Source organism: Oncorhynchus kisutch, linkage group LG17 (genome assembly GCF_002021735.2).
Source record: "Oncorhynchus kisutch isolate 150728-3 linkage group LG17, Okis_V2, whole genome shotgun sequence".
Taxonomy (NCBI): domain Eukaryota; kingdom Metazoa; phylum Chordata; class Actinopteri; order Salmoniformes; family Salmonidae; genus Oncorhynchus; species Oncorhynchus kisutch.
In genome coordinates, this window is record NC_034190.2 from 60334322 (window position 1) to 60359470 (window position 25149).

The window sequence follows — 25149 nt, forward strand, 5'->3', positions numbered from 1 at the left end:
TTCATCCATTTCGTATGATATTTTGTGAATTACAATTTGTATCATATGTTATCAATTGCAATTCGTACAATACGTTACGAATTGCAATGTACAATAAATTCAAATTTGATCAAACATATGCTATGTTACGAATTCCAATTTGTTGTGGCTAATGTTAGCTAGGGTAGGGGTAAAGGTTAGGAATAGGAGTTAGGTTAAATCAAATCAAATCAAATCAAATTTATTTATATAGCCCTTCGTACATCAGCTGATATCTCAAAGTGCTGTACAGAAACCCAGCCTAAAACCCCAAACAGCAAGCAATGCAGGTGTAGAAGCACGGTGGCTAGGAAAAACTCCCTAGAAAGGCCAATACCTAGGAAGAAACCTAGAGAGGAACCAGGCTATGTGGGGTGGCCAGTCCTCTTCTGGCTGTGCCGGGTGGAGATTATAACAGAACATGGCCAAGATGTTCAATGTTCATAAATGACCAGCATGGTCGAATAATAATAAGGCAGAACAGTTGAAACTAGAGCAGCAGCACAGTCAGGTGGAAGTTGAAACTGGGTTTTAAGGGTTTTAAGGTTAGGGTTAGCAAAGTAGCTAATTAGCTAAAAATGCTAAAGATGAGATTCTAACTTTGGGTTGCTAGACATTGCCATTATAGCCCACACATCCACCCCAACCAATTTAAGTAACCTACTGTCTTATGTAACCATATCAAATGTAACATAGGCTAACGTACTAATTTGTGCCAAATGTACGTTTACTATGTTATCCACTCTTCTGAGACCAGGCTGAAAGTGCAGTTATCAACATATACATTTTTATAATCCTATCAATACATTTTGATATCCTGATCATTTTTACGCAGTGATGTCCCCACAGTTTTTCTGTCTGCTCAGATCGCTGGCGAAGACTGGCGCAGTTCTTTGGCTTCGGCAGGTGCGTCTGCCATACCTTTCCATCTTTTCTGCTTCTATCGTCTGCTTTAGCTACTTCACAGGGAATACGGAGACCTCCGCAAAATACTATTTTTAACATAATCTGCCAACATGAATGTGGCTCGGAGATAGGTCTGCGTTTGTGCTCATCTTTCGTACGGTTGCCGATTTGATTCATGAGCAAACTGTGTGGGTGTTGTTTTTGGGAAAGAGAAAACGACGTAGGCTATGAGACGCTTGCCTATTTAGTGCCTTCGTTCATTGCCTGTTTTTTCTTACACTGACTGACCAGTGTTTCGGTTTAACCTGTATGAACGAGCTTGTGTTTCCGACATAAATCGGTGGAAAACGCGTCCGTGGCGGGTCAACTATTTATTATGGCTAAAATAATTGAATTAGTGCACTGCTGGTCTGAATATATTTCAAGATAAGGAGAAAACGGCCGCTAGGTAAGGAAATTATCAAGCTTGGCATGTGTGGCCATGCCATTGAAACTGAAAAATCACTGAAACAATGTGTGGCTGGATATACATTATGATGGCAATGGTGACAATAAAATTTACTTTCAATAAATTGTTCTTTGATTGGTAGCCTAATTCGTTTTCTTGGTGGGCATCTATCTACCAAAGACATATGCCTATAGGCTTTAACATGAGGTGTTTCCTCTCAATTATAAACTCAATATAACAGTAACATAATATTAATAATAGATATTGGACATATAATGGTTTGTGTGTTTGGTTTGATTAACGTTGATTGAGGATTGAGGAACATATAGCCTAGGCTACTCGCAGAAACTGCAAGCACTCACGATATGTTTGCCATTGATACACATTTGTTGTTTTGTACAGTTTATTTCTGAAGCTATTTTACATATAGCCAGCCTAATGCTTGTTTGTCAGTTAAATGACTTCTTACCTCATCTTTCACATCTCTTTGTCCTTCCTATAGAACCCATAGGTGTTATCAACATCTATTGACATCACATCTAATTTTACCGTTTCAAATGTAACAAAGCATAGATGTAAAATTGTACATAGGCCTAGTGGGGGGTTGCACTCAAAGCTGCATGTGCATTGAAAATGCATTGCATTGCCATGATAGAACCATTTAGGTGTTTCCAATGAGCTGCTGCTCATTTATACATTTTTTCAAGGGACAAACGATGAGAGGTGGGTGGGTGCCTATTAGTTCAGTATCTTGAATATTTCTCTATGCAGAGAGATTCTGACTAACCTGCCAAGGTATGGCTCTGAATGAATGAGTCTGTCTGTTCATGCTTGGGGAACTAAAACAATAATCAAGTAATATGCATATTCTTCTATTGAGTAAGTCAGTGGGAACTCCTATTATTGTTATGAACGCAGATGTGGTCAGTTTGGGTTGCCTTGCTGTTGAAATGCTGTGGTATTTGGTTACTTGCAGATACAGAGTAGAAGAGAGGGAGATGTGCTTCTTTTATGGGTTTCAATTGCTGTGATACAGGAAGTGACACAACTCCTTATCATCTGACATTCATCCTGCTACAATTCTTTGGCTTATTTATCACCAGCACATGTGGTGTCACATGATGTGAGTTCTATGTATGGCGACCAAACAGATGAAACCGTTTATTGAGCAGCTCAGGTTTCAAATAACTTATTTTACACAACTCCTATCGCACAACAATCGTCAGCCCACAGTGAAGCCTATACAGTTTGCAAGGCAATACTGTAGACCTACTGGAGAGGTGAAGCATGCAGAATTCTTCATGAGAAGGCGTGGAAAATCCAATTTAGGAGACTTCCAGCAGGAGAAAAGACCCAGTAAACATGAAAGAATACTCCCTGAGACCTTACAAATCTGACATTACAGCAGCCAACACACAATTAGCCCATATAACTACACAACTAAAGCAGACTAGCCCGAGGATTATACCTTAAATGAGGTGTACATCATGTTTGAATCTGTGTGTGTGTTTGTGTGTGTGTGTGTGTGTGTGTGTGAGAGAGAGAGAGAGAGAGAGAGAGAGAGAGAGAGAGGGCATTTGTGTGGTATCACATTTGTGTGTGTTTCATTCTTCAGTTTATTTGTGTCTAGTTTATTTGTATTTGGGAATCACTGCTCTACTGCAATTAACCTTAGTATTGCAATGCAGACCACGCAATGACCAGCCACTCGCCCTTGATCATGTACCTGTGGGGAATGGATTTCTCATCAAGCTCTCTAGATTCCCTCAGCATGTGGCAAGACATGCTGGTGTCAGTGAGACTAATTGATTGGATGGCACCCAATTCACAGGTCCAGGCTCCTTGGGCCTGAGAGGATAGATTTGTCTCTGTGAAAGATGGAGCTGGGTCAACAGTTGTTCTCCTAATAGATTGGCGTCTGTCTTGTCCCATATGCCAATGAGTGCTCCCTTGCTCGCTTGTATTGTTTGTTTCCATATCAGAATACACAGGATTCATTAATGCAGTTGCTCAATGGGAATGTTGAAACTGGATATAGAAAAAAAACACGGTTAAGAGAAATGGACGGTTCCCACATTCAGTCCCAACATTCCATCACTCAATATTTCTATGTTGCCAATGTCAATTCCATATCCGTCTTCACTGCCTGTCTAAATTATGGCTAAGCGCGAAAAAATATACAGCATATTTGAAGTTTTCATGAGGTGACATGTATGCTGAGTTTGGTGTTTTTGCTATAATGACTGTCTCCTACAGGTCAGGCCTGTCTGTTCCGGAGAAAAGAGTGTCGTTTAGAGCTTATTGAATGAAAGACTTATTCGTCCTTCCCTGCCAAAGATGACGTTACCATGGAAACAGCTTCTTCTGCTATCAATCATCGACTGTCTCGCAGGTAGAATTCTTTTTTTTTCATGTTTAATGATTCTTTTGTAGGGACATTTACGATTTGAGTGTGACATCCGAAAAAGCTGGAACTCATGTCACAACCAGAATATATGAGTTAAACGTTCTGCTACATTGAAGAGTATGTCTTCCCCAGAATGTTTGGACAGTGGATCATTCCATGGTCCAAGATGGAGGATGGAACCCGGTGACTTGTTTATCCCTGTTGATTCTATGGAAGAGGAGGCCACTCTTACATGTGATGCTAAAGGAATCCCCCCTCCTCAATACAGGTAGGATTCTGACTTACTCACCTGGTTTGAATTTCTACATGACTTCGACTACAACTATGACTATGTTTTACACCAGTGCGGGGTCTACTGGTTTTCATCTTTGCTTTTCAATCAGCAACTAATTTACACCTGTGAAATGAGGTGTTTTGACTGTCTGGCCGATCAGGGACTTTAATGGGTCAGGTTTATGTGGTTCTTCTCCCCTGCTCATGCTTTTCACATTAATAGCTTGTTGTTATTTTACAGAGGGGGGAAAAAACCAGTCGCGCAAACAAAAACAAAAAGATGCATTGACTGTCAACTGTCTTTGCTGTGTCGTCCACACTACTCCAGCACAGCTGGTGTAAATGAGAAGAATAAAAGTGGTATTGAGCTCACACTATGTTCATAATCACATCTGGTTGGTATCTCCCCAGCTAAGATGAGGTATTTCCATTTTCTGATTAAAGGCGAGACGAGCGTGTTTAGCATTGCATCTCTTCAGGCTTGCTGTGCTCTGCACCACATGCCCTCAACACCTCCTCAGCTCCTCTCTTGAAGTGTAAATGGAATACACTGCTCCCTCCATTTTATCTTCTCTCGCACTCTCTCTCTCTCTCTCTCTCTTGCTTTCTCTCTCACTCCTGCCACTCATGCTCTCATACCCCCAAAAAGGGAACAGTGTTTCTGAGGTAAAACACAAAAATACATTGGTCTTGTGCTGCATATTTGGACTCATATAATCAATGAACATGTAAACAGTGTTTATTATATGAGATCAAGAGAAACTGAACTACATAATTCAAATTCAATTCTATTTGTCACATGCTTCGTAAACGACAGGTATAGACTAACAGGGAAATGCTTACTTCCAAACAATGCAGAAATAATTTATTTAGAAAAATAGAAAAATAATAACACAAGTAATGTAACCATGCTGTTTATAATGCATTATGAATAGACTAATATGCTTTTATGGCACATGTTTAGTGCTGTGGGGGCTTCACCCCATAGTGCATTATAACTTACTTGATATAAGCATTCATAACAGCTCACAGCTCAATTTAACAGCCTTTATATATGCCACAAGTCACCGTCTGGGATCTAATAAGATCCTCTGCCTTCCCCTGTTTGGCAAGAGCCCCAGGTCATCAAATCAATTAATTGCCTTGATATAGTAGCGGGATTGATGGACTGAGTTTCAAGGTGCTTTACCTCTCAAATACTATGACCTATTTTTTTAAATGACTTTTCTGGTTTAAAAAATGGTTTATGTGGCATCACCAGTAGTCATAAACATCAATTGTAGTCCCAAAATTGAATAAAAAGTGTAAGTAGGATAACTTTGGTCATAAAGTTAAAGTATAAAGTATATTCCAAAACGGAGATTTGCGAGATTTAGGAAGTGAATGACGTTAACATTTTCCTTGGACTTGATACCAGCTTTGATTATTGTCCTCTTTTCTATGAGAATGCAGAAAGGGTGCAATGAAAGGAATGTGTGAAAGCATTGCTGTGTGGGTAGTGTGAGTTTGCACCTGCTGTGGTGTTTCATGGTGCTAATGTTCTTGTTTAAAGAGAGAAGAACTGAGCATATTATACCAATCGAAAAAGAACAAGGTGCTACTTTTTGTGACTATAGTATGTGCATTTTTGACTATTAGGCCTCGGTGGAGAGTGGAAACAATGTATTTGAGAGTTTGTCTTAAGTGGATGGGATATCCATATCAACTGTAAAACTGTAATAACACTAAATATTATGAATGCATTTGCATATTATTAAAAGGACATGACACACAATTTAAGTTTGTCGGATATCTTCAAACTCCAAAATACAGTAAGTCTGTCAAGATGAGTCCACATTCCCTTTCCATCCATTGTGTAGGTCCAACTACAGTATACAGTATGTGTCCAATTGAATGGAAAGGATAACACAAATCTGGTAATGATATGGTTCTTAGCATTTCATTTGGGATTGTGGGATACAGCTGGACCTACAAAGTAGATGGCCTGGGACATGGACTTATCTCAACAGGCATTCTTCTTATTTAGCTTAGCTTGAAGATTTACAAATTGTTATAAATGGTTATGGATATTGGTATGTACTTCAAATATTGACATAGTAAAGACTCATGCACAGTATGTCCCTTCATTTGAAATGACAAAACAACAAAAGCAACAAACAACCCTAAACCGTACCTACCTGTATATGTTATTTTTTATCATTGACCTCAGAATAACAATAAACTTTAAGTACCGTCCAAATAATGGTTGCTGCCTTTATTGAGTTTTAGTGTTCAATTTGCTCCCATAAATCCACTGTGGTAAATAGATAGAGATGTTTTGTGAATATTGCCAGCAGCTGATGGTATTTCTGCCCTCACAGATGGTCACTGAATGGAACTCTCATAAATCTGGAGTTGGACCACCGGCGTCGGTTGTCTGGGGGCAACCTCATCATAAGAAGTCTGGACCGCTACCAGGATGGGGGAAGGTATCAGTGTACAGCCTATAACACAATAGGAGCCGTTCTCAGCAGAAGAGCAAGCCTACAGTTTGCCTGTAAGTTAAGAACAGGCCATAATACTGCCTCCTGTCACACTGCATTATATTGCATTATTACATTGTCACCATTGATAATAACACACCATACCTTATAAATGCATTATAATGCTTTACATGCAGGTGGTTCATAGGGGGAAATGAGTGTCATCAGTGCTGTATTTATATTCTTAGATGTCATAAATTGACCTGTTTCTCTTCTAGACTTGGATCATTTTAAACTCCACACAAGAAGTGCGGTGTCAGTTCGAGAAGGACAAGGAGTTGTGTTACTCTGTGGAACACCCACGTCCTCAGGAGGTATTGAATTACTTTTGTTATCTTCTTTTGACACTTGACAGTCCTATATGAGTCCACACGGCATTTCAACTATACTTTAGCACTACTACTTAAGCATGATTTTGCAGTCATATTACAATTTAATCAGTGCTTTTGGTGCAATTATTTCAACTGATAGCACAAAACTCAAATAGTCAGAAATGCTTCATGTCCAAATCGTTACCAATAGGTCAATTCCACACCAGTTTGGCCTAAAGATAGTCATGATGTTTTCGATCTTCCTCTGATAAAAGCCATACAAAGGTTGTTTGGGGGAATTAAGAAATATTTAAATAAAGTTGGAACATCTGTGAGATTTTGTTGTTACCCAGGTCTCCACTACAACGATTAGTCTGTAGATGCTACAAAGTAAGTCTTGGTGTCTTTTCAAAACTTACCGTGCGCTCTGAAATATGAGTAGTGTTTACATTAAGAATGCAATTTATTTACTATAATATATAGATAACATAAATATAACATATTTAACATATATAACATCTGAGAGCAGTGTGTAGGTATATGGATGTTGACTGTGCATATTTAACATATATAACATCTGAGAGCAGTGTGTAGGTATATGGATGTTGACTGTGCATATTTAACATATATAACATCTGAGAGCAGTGTGTAGGTATATGGATGTTGACTGTGCATATTTAACATATATAACATCTGAGAGCAGTGTGTAGGTATATGGATGTTGACTGTGCATATTTAACATATATAACATCTGAGAGCAGTGTGTAGGTATATGGATGTTGACTGTGCATATTTAACATATATAACATCTGAGAGCAGTGTGTAGGTATATGGATGTTGACTGTGCATATTTAACATATATAACATCTGAGAGCAGTGTGTAGGTATATGGATGTTGACTGTGCATATTTAACATATATAACATCTGAGAGCAGTGTGTAGGTATATGGATGTTGACTGTGCATATTTAACATATATAACATCTGAGAGCAGTGTGTAGGTATATGGATGTTGACTGTGCATATTTAACATATATAACATCTGAGAGCAGTGTGTAGGTATATGGATGTTGACTGTGCATATTTAACATATATAACATCTGAGAGCAGTGTGTAGGTATATGGATGTTGACTGTGCATATTTAACATATATAACATCTGAGAGCAGTGTGTAGGTATATGGATGTTGACTGTGCATATTTAACATATATAACATCTGAGAGCAGTGTGTAGGTATATGGATGTTGACTGTGCATATTTAACATATATAACATCTGAGAGCAGTGTGTAGGTATATGGATGTTGACTGTGCATATTTAACATATATAACATCTGAGAGCAGTGTGTAGGTATATGGATGTTGACTGTGCGTATTTAACATATATAACATCTGAGAGCAGTGTGTAGGTATATGGATGTTGACTGTGCGTAGGTGTTGGCACTGAGGAAGAAGTAATTTGATGGTAGGGGTTGTCTCATGACACATCCCTTTTGTCCTCTCCATCCCTTTGGGAGCTTTGCTCAAAACACGTGACGCCAGGTATAAGGGGTTATACCACCCTTTATAAAGCATAGCATTTTGGGAAATTGACATAGTGCACTATGTCACATTTGGCTATAAACCCTATAGAGGGAGTGGTTATGTCAGATCTTTTTTACACTATTAACCTGTGAATGTGAAGTCATACTTCCGGATCAGGTCATCTCCCGGGTCTTTTCAAGATTATATCATAAAATGTATGAAAATACGGTCATTTAAGATATATACAATTATAGTCGTATTTGTTTACTGATTTACTCACACCCAATGCCTTTCATCAAAATATTTGAATCTCAAGAAGTAAGACACATCGTTGAAAATTAGAAAAGTGTTGCAGCGTTGTTAGCATGCTGGAGCGCGCCTGCTCAAGCTGAGGACCTACAGGATGGTAAGAACCCGTTAGCTACAGGCAATTTGATGTGTTTCATAATAGATAATGCTTTTTTTGTGAATGTTGCCACCCAGTACTTTTTGAAAATGTAAAAAAATATATGTTTCTGAAGACTGGCAAGCTGTCGAAACACCTTTAAGCAGTTGTTGTTTATGTCTGTAGTTCAAATTAAAGAGTTGTAACTTTTTCGCTTCGTGCTTTTTCTTGGGCGTCAAATTTGTAGATGTTTTTTTCAAAACACATATACATTTTAATATATATCTTAAATTAGCACGTTTTCATGGATTTGAGGATGCATTTTTGAAGCCCATTCTTAGCCTACAAAACGAGGATCCCAGAAGTAACAATTAGCGTCACTTTCATAGGGTATTGGTGTTTTGACAAATCACATCAGATCTTTGCCAATTTGGCAAAAGATCAGAACTGGGCTGCCTGTATAAATGCAGCATTTGTGTTCTTGGTTTCAAGTTTTGAATGTAACGTCATATCAGTAGTTGGCTAAATCTCCCCCTCATTTCCCTTTCTAGACCTTAGTTATTCATGGGTCTTCAATGAATACCCATACTTCGTCCAGCAAGACAACAGGCGCTTCGTATCTCAGGAGACTGGCAACCTGTACATCGCCAAAGTGGAGCCCTCAGATGTAGGCAACTATACCTGTGTGGTGATGAACAGCATCACAAAGGGCAAAGTTCACAGCTCACCCACATCTCTGGTCCTGAGGAAAGACGGTAAGCTTATTCATCAGAAGACCTTGCATAATGATTCATAACATACAGATAGCAGGCATTGTAGGTAGGCATTCATTGAGCCAGATAACATTTTGTAGTATAGTAAAAACGGACTTTTATTTTGAAGACACCTTAAACATGATGTTGAATAAATGTGTTATGAATGTGGGTTGAATGATACGGCGACATTCATGAAGGTGTCATGACTGGTTTCATAAAGGCGTTATGTACAGTATACCTCCTTCGTATAAGCTAACATTGTTATTACCTGATATGCATTGTGTAGTTGCCAGGCTATGTTCATTATAACACTATGTAGGCTTTATCACCAATGATCCAGGTGCCTTATTTTCTTACTCTGCTTTTTAAACAACTGCCTGTACTTGGAGGAATCCAATGAAGTGTTCCTTATAGCTACAGTATCTCTGCAGCTCTTCACGCTTTTGCAGAAAGTAAACCCTGCCTTTGGGTTGAATTAAACATTTAAATATTAACCATACATTCAAAATCAGCCAGACCCTCAAGAGATAACCTTAGTGTATTCCACCCAGGAACGGAGGCTTTAAATGATTTGATGCTGTTATTTCGCTACTCTCCCTCGAATGCATGCTTAAAGCTGCAATATGTCACTTTTTAGGGCGACCCTGACAAATTCATTAAAAACAAGTGTAAGAAGTTGTAGATCTGTTGTCCTATGTGCGCTATTTCTATGCTTCCTGTTCTTAAGCGTCATTTTTGCTTCTTTTACTTTCGTTTTTGCACACCAGTTTCAAACAGCAGAAAATACAATATTTTTGCTTATGGAAAATATATTTCACAGCAGTTTAGATGGTACAATGATTATCTACGCTATACTTGCTTGATTTGTCACATAAACTGAAATTAGGTGAACTATTACAATTTCTGCAACCAGGAAATGATGGAGCGATTTCTGCATAGTGTACCTTTAAGTGGAGTAGTAGTTTAGTTCACCTAAGAAATAGTGTTTATGCATGTATTTTTTTTCTGTTAGTTTTACAATGCTTTTGTTGGGCCTCACAATGCAAGGTAGCATAGCTTGTATGTCATGAATAATGGAAGCATGAACAACAACTACTTGTACTTGTACGTCATAGGAGTAATGGGAGAATACGAGCCGAAAATAGAAGTTCATTTCCCCGACACCGTACCAGCAGCAAAAGGATCAGTGGTTACGCTGGAGTGTTTTGCTCTTGGGAAGTAAGCTGTATTTCTTGGAGCATGTTTTCAATCTTCCCTCTTCTTTCACTCACTTAAAGCATTTTGGGATTTTTATAGAGAAGTGTCACTAGGGCAATTATGTTTGTTCGACTGTGGCATCGCTCTATTATTCGTCAGAACAGCCTTTGAATGCAATGATTGTCAACGTCAGTTTGTGAAGGGCCACATGCATACTTTCTTCAAATGACTTTCTTTATTTAATGGATAGAATACGAAAATGAGTTGCATAAAATCTCGTTAGATATGGTCTAACAGAGAAGATGTGGAGTCGACACTCTAGAGCTCTGCTTTCTGTCTTTCCTAGCCCTGTCCCTGAGATTACTTGGAAGAGGGCAAATGGAGTCCCGTTCCCCAGCAAAGTGAAGATGAAGTACTCCAATGCCGTCTTGGAGATCCCCAGCTTCCAACAAGACGACACGGGGGGCTATGAGTGTGTGGCCGAAAACAAGATGGGGAAGAACATCGCTACAGGCCGATTGGCCTTCCATGGTACTGTCACCCTGTGGGATCGCAAATATAATTTTAACCATCAGGCGAGTCAGTTAAAAACACTCCTTTTTACAATGACAGCCTGATAAGTGGCTAGAGGCAAGTGCAGCAATAGATAATGAAAATTATATGTACAAAACAAGACTGACATTTAAAACAAAATATATATATATATACATTTTATTTAACCTTTATTTAACCAGGTAGGCTAGTTGAGAACAAGTTCTCATTTACAACTGCAACCTAGCCAAGATAAAGCAAAGCAGTGCGACACAAACAACAACACAGAGTTACACATGGAATAAACAAGTGTAACCGATGTGAAATGGCTAGCAAGTTAGCGGTGGTGCTCGCTAATAGCATTTCAATCAGTGACGTCACTTGCTCTGAGACCTTGAAGTAGTGGTTCCCCTAGCTCTGCAAGGGCCGGGGCTTTTGTGGAGCGATGGGTAACGATGCTTCGTGGGTGTCAGTTGTTGATGTGTGCAGAGGGTCCCTGGTTCGAGCCTGGGTATGGGTGAGGGGACGGACAAAAGTTATACTGTTACACAAGCGTACAGTCAAAAACGCAATAGGAAAAAAAAGAAAGTCTATATACAGTGTGTGCAAATGGCGTGAGGACGTAAGGCAATAAATAGGCCATAGTAGCAAGTAATTACAATTTAGCAAATTAACACTGGAGTGATAGATGTGGACATGATGATGTGCAAGTAGAAATACTGGTGTGCAAAAGAGCAAAAAAGGTAATAAAAACAATATGGGGATGAGGTAGGTAGATTGGATGGGCTATTTACAGATGGGCTATGTACAGCTGCAGTGATCGTTTAGCTATTTTAGCTGATGTCTTCAGCGATCTTTGCAATTCGTTCCAGTCACTGGCAGCAGAGAACTGGAAGGAAAGGCGGCCAATGGGGGTGTTGGCTTTGGGGATGACCAGTGAGATATACCTGCTGGAGTGCGTGCTACGGGTGGGTGTTGTTATCGTGACCAGTGAGCTGAGATAAGGCGGAGCTTTTCCTACCAAAGACTTATAGATGACCTGGAGCCAGTGCGTCTGGCGACGAATATGTAGCAAGGGCCAGCCAATTAGAGCATACAGGTCGCAGTGGTGGGTGGTATATGGGGCTTTGGTGACACTGTGATATACTGCATCCAGTTTGCTATTTTGTAAATTACATCACCGAAGTCAAGGATCGGTTGGATAGTCAATTTCACTAGGGTATGTTTGGCGGCGTGAGTGAAGGACGCTTTGGTGCGGGATAGCGAGCCGATTCTATATTTAATTTTGGAAAGGAGTTTAATGTGAAGGAGAGTTTACAGTCTAGGCAGACACCTAGGTATTTGTAGTTGTCCACATATTCTAAGTCAGAATCGTCCAGTGTAGTGATGCAAGTTGGGCGGGCGGGTGCGGGCAGCGAACGGCTGAAAAGCATGCATTTAGTTTTACTAGCGTTTAAGAGCAGTTGGAGGCCACGGAAGGAGTGTTGTATGGCATTGAAGCTCGTTTGGAGGTTTGTTAACACAGTGTCCAAAGAAGGGCCAGATGTATACAGAAGGGTGTCGTCTGTGTAGAGGTGGATCAGGGAATCACCCGCAGCAAGAGCGACATCGTTGATATATACAGAGAAAAGAGTCGGCCCGAGAATTGAACCCTGTGGTACCCCCATAGAGACTGCCAGAGGTCCGGATAACAGGCCCATCACAATTCAAAAGGACAAAAACACATGGCAAGAACACAACAAACAGTAAAAACAATCCATATATGGTCAGCAATCATTTGTTAGGACATCAAATACAACAAGCATACCATCGTACTTTCAAGAGGGATGGATTTATCCATGTGTAAAATGTTCACTACATTTTACAATCATGAACACACACTATTGGACATTATGAAAGCTGTGCTATATTCAAGATAATGCACAGGCTCTCATGCCATCATTATATTGCTGTTGCTACTACTCATTGGCAAAGTACAGCCACTGTTGGTATTATAATGTAATAATATATTGTTTGTTTATTGATTTTACACTGAACAAAAATATAAATGCAACATTCAACAATTTCAAAGATTTGACTGAGTTACAGTTCATATAAGGAAATCCATCAATCGAAAATCAATGAATTAGGCCCTAATCTATGGATTTCACATGACTGGGAATACAGATCTGTTGGTCACAGATACCTTTTTTTTAAGTATCAGAAAAGTATCAGAAAACCAGTCAGTATCATGCAGCGCAACATCTCCTTCAAATGGAGTTGATCAGGCTATTCATTCCTTTACACTTGTGTGTATAAGGTAGTTGTTGTGAAATTGTTAGATTACTTGTTAGATATTACTGCACGGTCGGAACTAGAAGCACAAGCATTTCGCTACACTTGCATTAACATCTGCTAACCATGTGTATGTGACCAATCAAATTTGATTTGATTTGATTGTGGCCTATGGAATGTTGTCCCACTCCTCTTCAATGGCTGTGCGAAGTTGCTGGATATTGGCGGGAACTGGAACACGCTGTTGTACATGTCAATCCAGAGCATCCCAAACATGCTCAATGGGTGATATGTCTGGTGAGTATGCAGGCCATGGAAGAACTGGGACATTTTCAGCTTCCAGGAATTGTGTACAGATCCTTGCGACATGGGTGATTGCGGCAGATGAATGGCACGACAATAGGCATCAGGATCTCGTCACGATATCTCTGTGCATTCAAATTGCCATCGATAAAATGCAGTTGTGTTCTTTGTCTGTAGCTTATGCCTGCCGATACCATAACCCCCCTCCCGTCACCATGGGGCACTTTTTTCACAATGTTGACATCAGTAAACCGCTCGCCCACACAACTCCATAGACTGTCTGCAATCTGCCTTGTACAATTGAAACCGGGATTCATCCGTGAAGAGCACACTTCTCCAGCATGCCAGTGGCCATCGAAGATTAACATTTCCCCACTGAATTTGGTTACGACGCCGAACTGCAGTCAGGTCAAGACCATGGTGAGGACGATGAGCAAACAGATGAGGTTCCTGAGACCGTTTCTGACAGTTTGTGCAGAAATTCTTTGGTTGTACAAACCCACAGTTTCATCAGCTGTCCGGGTGGCTGGTGGCAGATAATCCCGCAGGTGAAGAAGCCGGATGTGGAGGTCCTGTGCCGGTGTGGTTACACATGGTCTGCGGTTGTGAGACCGGTTCGAATAACTGCCAAATTCTCAAAAACTACATTGGAGGCAGCTTATGGTAGATAAATGAACATTAAATTATCTGGCAAGAGCTCTGGTGGACATTCATGCAGTCTGTGGCATTGTGTTGTGTGACAAAACTGCACATTTTAGAGTGGCCTTTTATTATCCCCAGCACAAGCTGCACCTGTGTAATGATCATGCTGTTTAATCAGCTTCTTGATATGCCACACCTGTCAGGTGGATGGATTATCTTGGCAAAGGAGAAATCCTCACTAACAGGGATGTATGGAACATTCCGGGGATATTTTATTTCAGCTCATGAAACATGGGACAAACACTTGTTGCATTTATATTTTTGTTTAATGTGCATTGTTGTTATCTGTAAGCATTGCAGGCAACTTTGTTTTTGATTTTCATTCTGGTAGAAAACATTTCCAGTTGGGACAGACAGTCTCACATTGGAAGTATATTTGGCAATACTTTTACTTCAATTATTTCATTTTTTTATGCCTGGATTGCTTCTGCTTCCTCTCCTTTTCTTTCCCATGGTCTCGTGACTGAGGCAAAATAACACTTTCCTAATTGGAGTTGACAGAATGTTAACAAGTGACAATGGTGTTAAAAGACTTTCTGCAAAAGCTCCTTGAAACCCAGTTTGGTGCTGGGAATAGGTCAGAGGTGAGTTTGGCTGTGAAACCGATTTGAATTATGATCTCTACAGTCTGGGAGCGTTGCAGGTGAAGAGCTTTGTGTCATCTCTGTAAGAATTCCCTAATCTCTAGTGCATTCAAGTACATGATAGCGCTGCTTACAGAGGGTAACACAGTTTGAACAGAGAATTGCACATTGTTCCTCACTGTGAAGCCAAGTGCATGTTTGTGTTACTAAAGATAGTAGATACAGTAGATACTGCCCCTTTGCAGTGAAAGGGACATTGTCCTGTGTAGGGTGCAGCTTTCGAATGGGACGTTAAACGGAAGTCCTGACTCTCTGTGATCACAAAAGATCCCGTGGCACTTATCGTATGAGTAGGGGTGTTAACCCCGGTGTCCTGGCTAAAATTTACAATCTGGCCCTCATACCATCATGGCCAGCTAATCACCAACAGCTTTCCGTTGACTCATTCATCCCCTCCCCTCTCCCTTGCAATTATTCATCACGTTGTTGCTGTTCTCAGTCAACTTACTTAGTAAAATATGGGTTAAATAAATGTAATAAATAAATAATACAGTAAAGTTTTGTCTACTGTTTTGCAAAAAAAAGTGTTTAGCATTTGCATTTAGTGTATAAACAATGAGAAATTACTAACTGTAAGAAAAGGTTATTGTTTTGGCCATGTGGATCCCAGTTTTGCTCACGAAGATCCCAGTTTCCTTAACAGTGTTCAAGCAGTCGAGAAAAACTGTCAGAGGACTTCCCCTTTAAAACCCTCTACTAATATGCAGTCAGTCATTGACATGGAGTATTTTGGATCTTTCTTAGCCAAACCTCAGTGGATTCAGACCATGAGAGACACAGCCCTGGCCATAGAGGAGAGGCTTCACTGGGAGTGCAGGGCCAACGGGAAGCCCAAACCCTCCTACAACTGGCTGAAAAATGGTCAAGTGCTGATCACTGAGGTAAACCCCACCTTCCCATCCATCTCTCATGAGTTTTTTGTCAGTCTTACAGAAAGGAAGGCGCTAGCACACTGAACATTTCACAATCGAATCCAACTTTTAGGAGTATAAGCAATATCCAGGCACCTTCCTTACATTGAAACATTGCTTTTGCACCTGTGACATGGGTGTGCATGGAGAGAGATATTGCGTGTGTGTGAGAGAAAGATAACGTATCAGACTCTCGACAAGCTGCTCCATTTCAAGAGAACAGGCAAACACTCTCCATTATTCATAGCCCATGTTCAGGCTTCTGCGGATTGAGTTAATCTACTGTGAAAAGTACGACAGCAAACCAAACTTAAGCACCCAGAGAAGTGCATCTAGATGTTTCTAGCACATGCACTTTTCTACCACTTTGTTATTGTTTACATTAGCTGGATATTTTGTTTAATTTGACTCCTTACCAAAATCCTCCTAATGGTTATTTTTACTGTGATACGTGTGTTTTATTATATTATGTTCATATGACCTTAACATTTACTTGTACTCCACATGCTACTTGTGTCTGTGCCTTGTCAGGAGAGGGTCTACGTTGACAATGGGGTCCTGTTGATCTCGTCTTTGAACCTGTCTGATGCCGGGATGTACCAGTGTGTGGCTGAGAATAAATATGGTGTCATCTATTTCAGCACTGAGCTCATGGTCTTAGGTATGGTGGCTTTTATCCATTTCTTAAACATTGTGTGACTGTCTAACAAATCCAAAAGGTCATATTACTGTTCTTTGAAAGGTTAGAAGGATTCGATAATAATGGGGTCAATAATAATGTTTTTTACGTTTCCTGTGTCCCTTCAGCCTCTTCTCCAGACTTCACTGGTAACCTGCTCAGAGCCCTGCTTAAAGCCAAGGCCGGCACCATAGTGACTCTAGAGTGTAAGCCCCAAGCCTACCCCACCGCTAGCATCCTGTGGAAGAAAGGCAACCAACCCATCCACACCAATGACAGGTAAGGTCTTACAGTACATTCTATATATGGTTCGATTCCCCCTTTCTTCTCCACCCATATTAGTGCTTCATATTACATTGATCAGACGATGATCTGTTCCTAATTTATTTTAGCCTTATTTAGACAGGTACAAGAAGATACTGATTTCTGCAAGATAGGATGTATTTCTCAATTGGTCATTTTTCTTTGGTAGTACATACAACCTCCGAAAAGATAGAGACCTTGTAGATTTTTTTTCAAGAAGGAAGAGCTTACATAAAAATAATCTCTACTTATATCATTTGAAATCATATCAAGAAAATATCTAAATGTCAATGACTTGCTATTAGTTTCATAACTGATTGTGTACACTAAAAATGTTTAAATAGAATGTTCAGAATAACAGACACAATTCAAGGTCAATGGGTTAGAATTTACCCACTGGGCACAGACATCAATTCATTGTCTATTCCACGTTGGTTCAATGTCATTTCATTGAAATGACGTGGAAACAAAATTGATTCAACCAGTTCAACCAGTGGGTAGATTTATTTCAAAGATTTTAGGCACTGTTGCCAACTGGTGTTGATAGGGTTCAACACATGACAAGTTGAATGTAAACAGGGTCATGTTTATTTTCGTTTTCATTTTCCATTACATAACATTTTTACAAGTTTTCCGTTCAATTCCTTAATGAAAATGACCCAGTGTAGAGGACATGAGTCGGGCTTATGGTATCCCAATGAGGTAGCCCTGCCTGGGAGAATAGCAAAGCACCCTTTAATGGTTCAAACAGCCGACCAATCAGTCTGTTACCAGCGCTTAGCAAACTTTTTGTTCTACCAAATACAATGTTATTTTGCAGAAAACAAATTAACAACAGACTTTCAGCATGCTTATTTGAAAGGGCACTCAACATGCTCGGCTGACACAAATGACAGATGACACAAATGACAGATGATGATTGGCTGAAACATGCATGTCTATCTCTTCTGGCTCAAAGTTGGGTAGAGAGTGACTGCATCACTATTGGTCTTTGTGCGAGATGTTGATGTGTTGAAGGTCGCAAACTGTCTGCTTAAACAGTTTGGACATTCATCTGTACCACACAAGATATGGAACCAGAGGCCTTTTCACAGTCTTCAGGTCGAGCATAGAAGCTTGGAAACACACAGTATTAAATAGAGCCAATAACAACATGGCTCTCTGCCACCCCAGATAACCCCAGATAACTCAAGTTAGCAATAAAATAAGATTTTTAAAAACTATGGGGACTTTGAATAGACACACAGACAGTTTTATGTATTTTGGACTGTATTTTGCATTGTATTATGTATTGTATTACGTAGTGATATGTGATGCGAGGTTGTCTCGCCTGGCTATCTTGAGATTAATGTGGGTCGCTCTGGATGGGAGCATCTGCTAAGTTACTAAATTGTGATGTACATGTAGTGTTTTGTATATTATGTATTTCATTTGTTGTGTTTTGATTTCTGTTTGGACCCCCATAAGAGTGGCCGCTGCCCCGGCAGCAGCTAATTGGGGATCCTAAAAAACACTACTAATACTAGTGCCAGCCTCGGCCCCTGGTGGAATTTCCTATTCGACTAACAGTTAAGACGGTTTCTCCCGTGGGAGACTGGGGTACAGATTCTACCCGTGTCACCAGTTTCTCCATCTACCCCCACAGAATCACTCTCTCTCCAGGTGGAACTTTGAGAATCACTAATGTGACCAAGTATGATGCAGGCAGCTACACCTGCTTTGCCAGAAACCGATTTGGGACCTCCAGCACCACTGGAAGACTCCTCATCACAGGTAAGGTGTTGCATTACACAGTAGTTTAGCCCTAACAAAACCTACACTCTGTCTAACTAAGGGTTACCAAAGGTAAGAGCTAAGCTAGCTCTTCTCTGATACTGAGCTCAGACTTGAGGGCAGAAAACATGACCAGATTCATGGTTTGCATCCCACAGTTTCTTTTTGTCATAGGAATTTCATTGCGTTGAGCTGTGTTCCCTACTGTAGAGTACACCCTACTGTACATTTTGCAGTAGGTATAATAATACATTGGAAAGGTGTTCGTGAAACTACTTTATCTTTGTATACTTGGATGCAGCCAACCAATTGACTCGAACAAATTAAATGACCCTGAGCCGAAATATAGTTGTAAAAGTATGCTTTTATTGCCGATTTTGAAGTGTATTTCTAGAAGAGGGGTTGTTGGTTGCTCATGCAACTATTAACCTCTTCAATTCTGACGCTCTCTGGTGGCTTTTCTAAACGATGCATAATATTATATACTACCCTCAAAGTACATTTCGGATTCAAAGCTATAAGTCCTACAAACACATGCTTAGTACTGTTAGAAAGGTAACTGACTACTTTTTTAGGTTTTAAATAAAATATGTCACCAATTAATGTTACAAAAGGATTAGTAAAATAAAATGATGGCACTCTAAGCATGCACACAGCTATTTTGAAAGTGCAGGGCTTGTGCAACATACATTTTTGTCTCATAGGAATCTTTTGTCTTACAAGAATGATATACATAAATGAGAACGTTTTAGTTTCTATCTATCCATTGATGCAAATATATCCCCTGTCTGATGCCCAGTTCCTCCACTAGAGCGCAATAGGAGATCACATGACATCTCTTGGCCACTTGAAACCAGTTGTGTCTGGTTTGGGTAGTGAGTCACTGTTCCAAAATGGCTGAACAGATTTTCAAGCATGACCATAGGAATCCGGCATTTCACGTTATTGGGTCAGTGTTTTGAAATAAAACACAGACAGGTGAGAAAACATCAAACTATTTTCCCATTCACTTTTCCTATTGTATATTAGTGAGATAGATCAACGGCGCATGTGGAGGATGCATACAAAGGAAATGTGGCTAGATAAGGAAATGCATTGCTTTATATTGACCATCAGGGTGTACCCTTTCCATGCATACTAAATGTTTTCACTTTTGGTGACTTGATCTGCATAGCATACTCTATGAATATGACTATAGCTCATGATTTATGGTCTTTGTGGGAGGTGTGGTGGGGGGTGGAGGTAATGACATTTCCAGCAGTACGATTTGAGTAAAATATCCAAAAAGACAAGGGCTGTAGCATTCAAATGATATGTCAATTTTCAAACAAAAATAAGAGGGGAGGTACCCCCCCCCCCCCACTCGCCGGGCCCTGTGCAGGGCCAAAAGAACAACCCCTCAGAGTTAACAGGTGAGCCGAATGGTAACTGTCGAATAATTTGGCTGCCAAACACTGCATTTATTTTTAAACCATACGATGGTATTTGCATTTTCCGAGGATTTATTCAGAGAAGAGATATACGTATAGAGAATCATGAGACATCTTTTACATATCATTGTTCATGCTGAGGCTCCAAATACAATCCCTGCAATAGTGATACATTTCTTATCCCTTTATTCTTTCTTTTGTGATTTATTGATTTTATTTAGCAAGATAGAGCAAGGTTGTAATTAATTGCCCTGACTTTTGAAACGCAGCGGCCTCCGACAAACAATGGCTGTAGTGGTTGCAACTCAGTGTGCCCTTATTGTGTGGTCAGCAGGTGCTCTGTGTGTGTAAGCATGTGTCTGTGGGTTAACTCATCTCGTGGATAACAGTCCCACCACCTCGAAGTATAAATCACCTCTGCTTTTTTATCGGATTTATCTGGGTATTGTAATTGCTTTCAGGATTACCAAAGATTATTCCAGTCATGTCAGCAAACAGTATCAGCTCTTATTAGTAACAAGCCTGTTTAATAACCCTTTACTTGGCTAATCTGTTGTAATACTTCCATAATTCTGCCTGAAAACTGTAAGACTTATTGCTTTACATAACCCGTCTGTTTATGACAGCAAGTGTAACATTTCCACTATCCATAATTACCTTGTTTCAGGGTTGAGTAGGTTACTTTCTAAATGTAATCCATTAGTTACTAGTTACCTGTCAAATCGGAATCAATAACGTAACTTTTGGATTACCAAAACTCAGTAACAGATTACATTCAGTTACTTTTAGATTACTTTCCCCATAGGAGGCATTAGAAGACTAAATTGGTAACATAAAATGTTTGCAGGATTAATCTATGTAGCTGGCTGTAACGGTTGCCTTCTGTGGATCGGACCAAAGCGCAGCGTGGTTAGAGTTCAACATGTTTAATAAAGACCATAAACGTGAACACTACAAAATACCAAAACAACACATGCGAAAACCACAACAGTCCTATCTGGTGCATAGACAGAAGACAACCACCCACAAAATACCCAAAGAACATGGCTGCCTAAATATGGTTCCCAATCAGAGACAACGATAAGCACCTGCCTCTAATTGAGAACCAATCTAGGCAACCATAGACTTACATAAACACCTAGAAAGGAAACATACAAAACCCCTAGACAAGACAAACACATACATCACCCATGTCACACCCTGACCTAACCAAAATAACAAGGAAAACAAAGAACACTAAGGTCAGGGTGGGACACTGGCCATATATGGATGTTACATTTTACTTTATTGGGTTGGTTATGTTACCCATCGCTAACCCATCGCTTTCTACTACTACATAATAATAATACAATGAAATTATATCTTTACATTAAAAACCAAAGTCAACTGTTTTTAATGTAGGCTGGGATCTGCACTATGTAGCTGTTGCAAGAGCGCATTTTTCACTGGCTGTCCACTGGTTTCAAAAACAATGATTGAAAAGCAGTTTATACTTCTTGAATTAAACTATTATTGGGTTCAAATACACATTTAAATTTGTTAACAGCCATCCACAACAACTACAATCCGTAAGACGCAAATAGCTAAATAAGAGAGCAGCATTGTGATTGACATCAATGAGCTACTTAGATATCAATAATAAGTGATATCTGTATCGCTGTAGACTAAACCACTGCTGTCATCCTTACATCCAAGCATTTATTAAAGTTGGATATTCTTTGGATGCCGACAGTTGTCGCACCATTGGAAGTCTAAGCTTGGACTGTAGCCTACAAAAGCCTATTCCTGCTCTTTTCCCGCGATCCATCAAACACATTTGGTGTGTCTTCATAGTGTTCTCTGACTTGTGGTCAGACTTGCTCAGGTGTAACTAACTTAGACTTTTTTTCAATGCTGATTTGAATGTCATTGAGAAAACAAAGAAGTGTCAATGATTTATTTTTCGCAAACATCCTTTCTGAATTTAAAAGTAATCCTTGAAGTAATTATTTAGTTTTCCAAAAGTATTTGTAATCTGATTACAATATTTTTGCTGTTAACGTAACGGATTACAGTTACCGTTTAAAAAAACATCCCATACATGTAATGGATGACATGTAATCTGTTACTCCCCAACCCTGCTTGTTATTGAACAAGATATAGACAAACAGAATAGCTTGACCGAATAGCATTTGATCATACATTGGAATTTTCAGTTTACTTCCTGAATTGACTGAAATGTAATTGACCCCATCCCTGGTGCTTTGTGCGTGGGATTGTTTGTACATTTTGGACAGATCCAACAAGAATTACTCAGGGGCCAGTGGACATGGAGATCATAGTGGGTGAGAGCATCGTGCTGCCCTGCCAGATCGCCTGTGACCCTGTCCTTGATGTCTTCTTCACCTGGGCTTTCAACGGACAGCTCATCACCAAGACAGACAGGCATTTTGAGCTAGTGGGAGGGGTGAGTGACCGACACACTTTCTTCTACACTATTTCTTAGAACATTTGGACATCTGGCATATCTTTCTCAATTCGGTCACATTTCTTCAACTCCAGGGTGTGGTGTCCCCTGATTTCCCCTATTTGTTTTTAGGGGAGACTTTGGCCCTGTTCAAATACTTTTAAACGCACAGACTCTTCCTAACACATTGATTGCTGTAAGCAATGGCTCTATCACATACCTTTAACTTAACCAATCAAGCCATGCTGTCATTGTAAATAAAAATTAGTTCTCAATTGATTTGTCTGGTTAATATTTAAATAAAAATCCAGCCATGTCAGATGAGTGATCCAATCAGATCCTTCAAAGAAGGAAGCAGGCATTCTTTAAAGTATTTTTTGAGCAGGGCCTTTGGCTAGTTGTAGCTCTGGATTGGTTACTGTGGTCAATAGCACATACCCATTATTGCATAATATCCGTGCAAGCCAATTTGTGCTAGGTACACTGAAGCTTGAAAATTGAGAGCTATACTTTCATGTAAATAAGAAAGCGGCACGTTCCCATTGGCTTCTGTCCGAATCTTCCGCATGCTCGCGGGAGTTACAGGAAGTAATTAAAACACTTGTTGAGTCTAGATTTTCAAGCTTCTCAAGCACTGGCTCGCACGCAAATATCAAACTAGACATTTTCTGTCAGTCTCATTAATTTGAAAAACTCAATAGCAGTCTTTGATAAGTCTTCAATCAATTGTTCCAATTGTATTTTGTCAATAGTAGCTCAACATGATTTATTAAGTTAGCCTGATCAAAACATATTAAACTTTCTACTGCATCTTTGGTTTCAAGTACATTTTACAGTGTCGGAGTTTTTCAACTTAACATGAATCTTTTGCCTCTGTTGTATCCTCTGAGGTTTTATATTTTGATGTTCAGCTGCAAAATGATCACTGATCAAGGTCTTGTAACAGATCTTCAACTGTATTGGATATCAGTGGGGTAAAAAGGCGTCATGCAGTGCCTGGACTACAACAACAAAAAACTACTGGATGAAATGGAACACCCACACATTTTGAGAGATTATACATCCGGCATATGTGTGTGTGACTGACAATTTTCTTATCACTAATGAGATTCACTCCTCAAAAATGTCTATAATGTCCCCAAGTCCAAAGAGATTATCAACTAACTTGCCCGCTTCAAGGAATTAATTTCCATAATTAAACCAGATCAGCCTCGCCACTATCCCTCCGCCACAGCCAAAGGAAGGGATTCCACCTTTAATTTAGCATTCGCTGCTGGCAGTCGTCTTCAGAAATGAAGACGAAAAAACTGCCCGAAGACCCATAGACGTAGGAGGGGGTTACTGTCACGCCTTGGTCTTAGTGTTTTGTGTTTTCGTTATATATTTGGTCAGGCCAGGGTGTGACAGGGGTTTATGTTGTTGTAATTCGTATTGGGGTTTGTAGTATTTGGGATCGCGGCTGATTAGGGGTGTTGTATAGGCTTGGCTGCCTGAGGCGGTTCTCAATCAGCAGTCAGGTGATTCTCGTTGCCTCTGATTGGGAACCGTATTTAGGTAGCCTGAGTTTCACTTGGTATTTCGTGGGTGATTGTTCCTGTCTCTGTGTAGTGTTCACCAGATAGGCTGTAATAAGTTTCACGTTCCGTTTGTTGTTTTTTTGTATTTATTATAGTTATTTCATGTATCGTCACTTTTCTTCATTAAAGACATGAGTAACCACCACGCTGCATTTCGGTCCGACTCTCTTTTGACAAACGAAGAACGCCGTTATAGAATCACCCACCACACACGGACCGAGCGGCGTGGTAACAGGCAGCGACCACAGGAAAAGCGAAAGGAGGAATGGAGATGGGAAGACGTATTGGATGGCAAAGGTTGTTACACTTGGGAGGAGATACTGGCTGGAAGAGATCGCCTCCCATGGGAACAGGTGGAGGCACTTAGGAGAGCAGAGGCAGCCGGAGATAAGAGCCGACGATACGAGGGAACACGGTTGGCAAGGAAACCCGAAAAGCAGCCCCAAAAATTTATTGGGGGGGGGGCTCAGAGGGAGAGTGGCTGAGTCGGGTGTCAGACCTGAGCCAACTCTCCCTGCTAATCGTGAAGAGCAGTTGCAGTGGGAGAGGCTGCATCACTTGGAGAATTGGACATGGGAGGAGGAACTGGACGGAAAAGGACCCTAGGCTCAGCCTGGAGAATATCGCCGTCCCAAGGAAGAACTAGAGGCGGCTAAAGCAGAGAGGCGCTGGTATGAAGAGGCAGCACGGCGACGCGGATGGAAGCCTGAGAGTCGGCCCCAAAAATTTATTGGGGGGGGCTTACAGGGAGTATGGCTATGCCAGGTAGGAGACCTGCGCAAACTCCCTGTGCTTACCGGGGGGCTAAAGAGACCGGGCAGGCACCGTGTTAT

At 40.3% G+C, this 25149-nt stretch overlaps 1 protein-coding gene across 1 annotated transcript in view; it reads left to right on the plus strand.

The window, feature by feature from the left end:
* The first annotated feature begins 3632 nt into the window (after positions 1–3632).
* The window catches only part of cntn3a.2 (contactin 3a, tandem duplicate 2), a 68678-nt gene continuing 47161 nt past the window's right edge, over positions 3633–25149 (plus strand). The window contains exons 1-12 of the mRNA XM_020506392.2: positions 3633–3764; positions 3912–4047; positions 6413–6588; positions 6793–6888; positions 9343–9546; positions 10662–10764; positions 11090–11274; positions 15942–16078; positions 16640–16769; positions 16916–17066; positions 18736–18863; positions 22570–22739. Coding sequence (XP_020361981.1) covers positions 3710–3764; positions 3912–4047; positions 6413–6588; positions 6793–6888; positions 9343–9546; positions 10662–10764; positions 11090–11274; positions 15942–16078; positions 16640–16769; positions 16916–17066; positions 18736–18863; positions 22570–22739 — 1671 coding nt within the window. The 5' untranslated portion in view covers positions 3633–3709. The remainder of the gene's footprint in view (positions 3765–3911; positions 4048–6412; positions 6589–6792; positions 6889–9342; positions 9547–10661; positions 10765–11089; positions 11275–15941; positions 16079–16639; positions 16770–16915; positions 17067–18735; positions 18864–22569; positions 22740–25149) is intronic.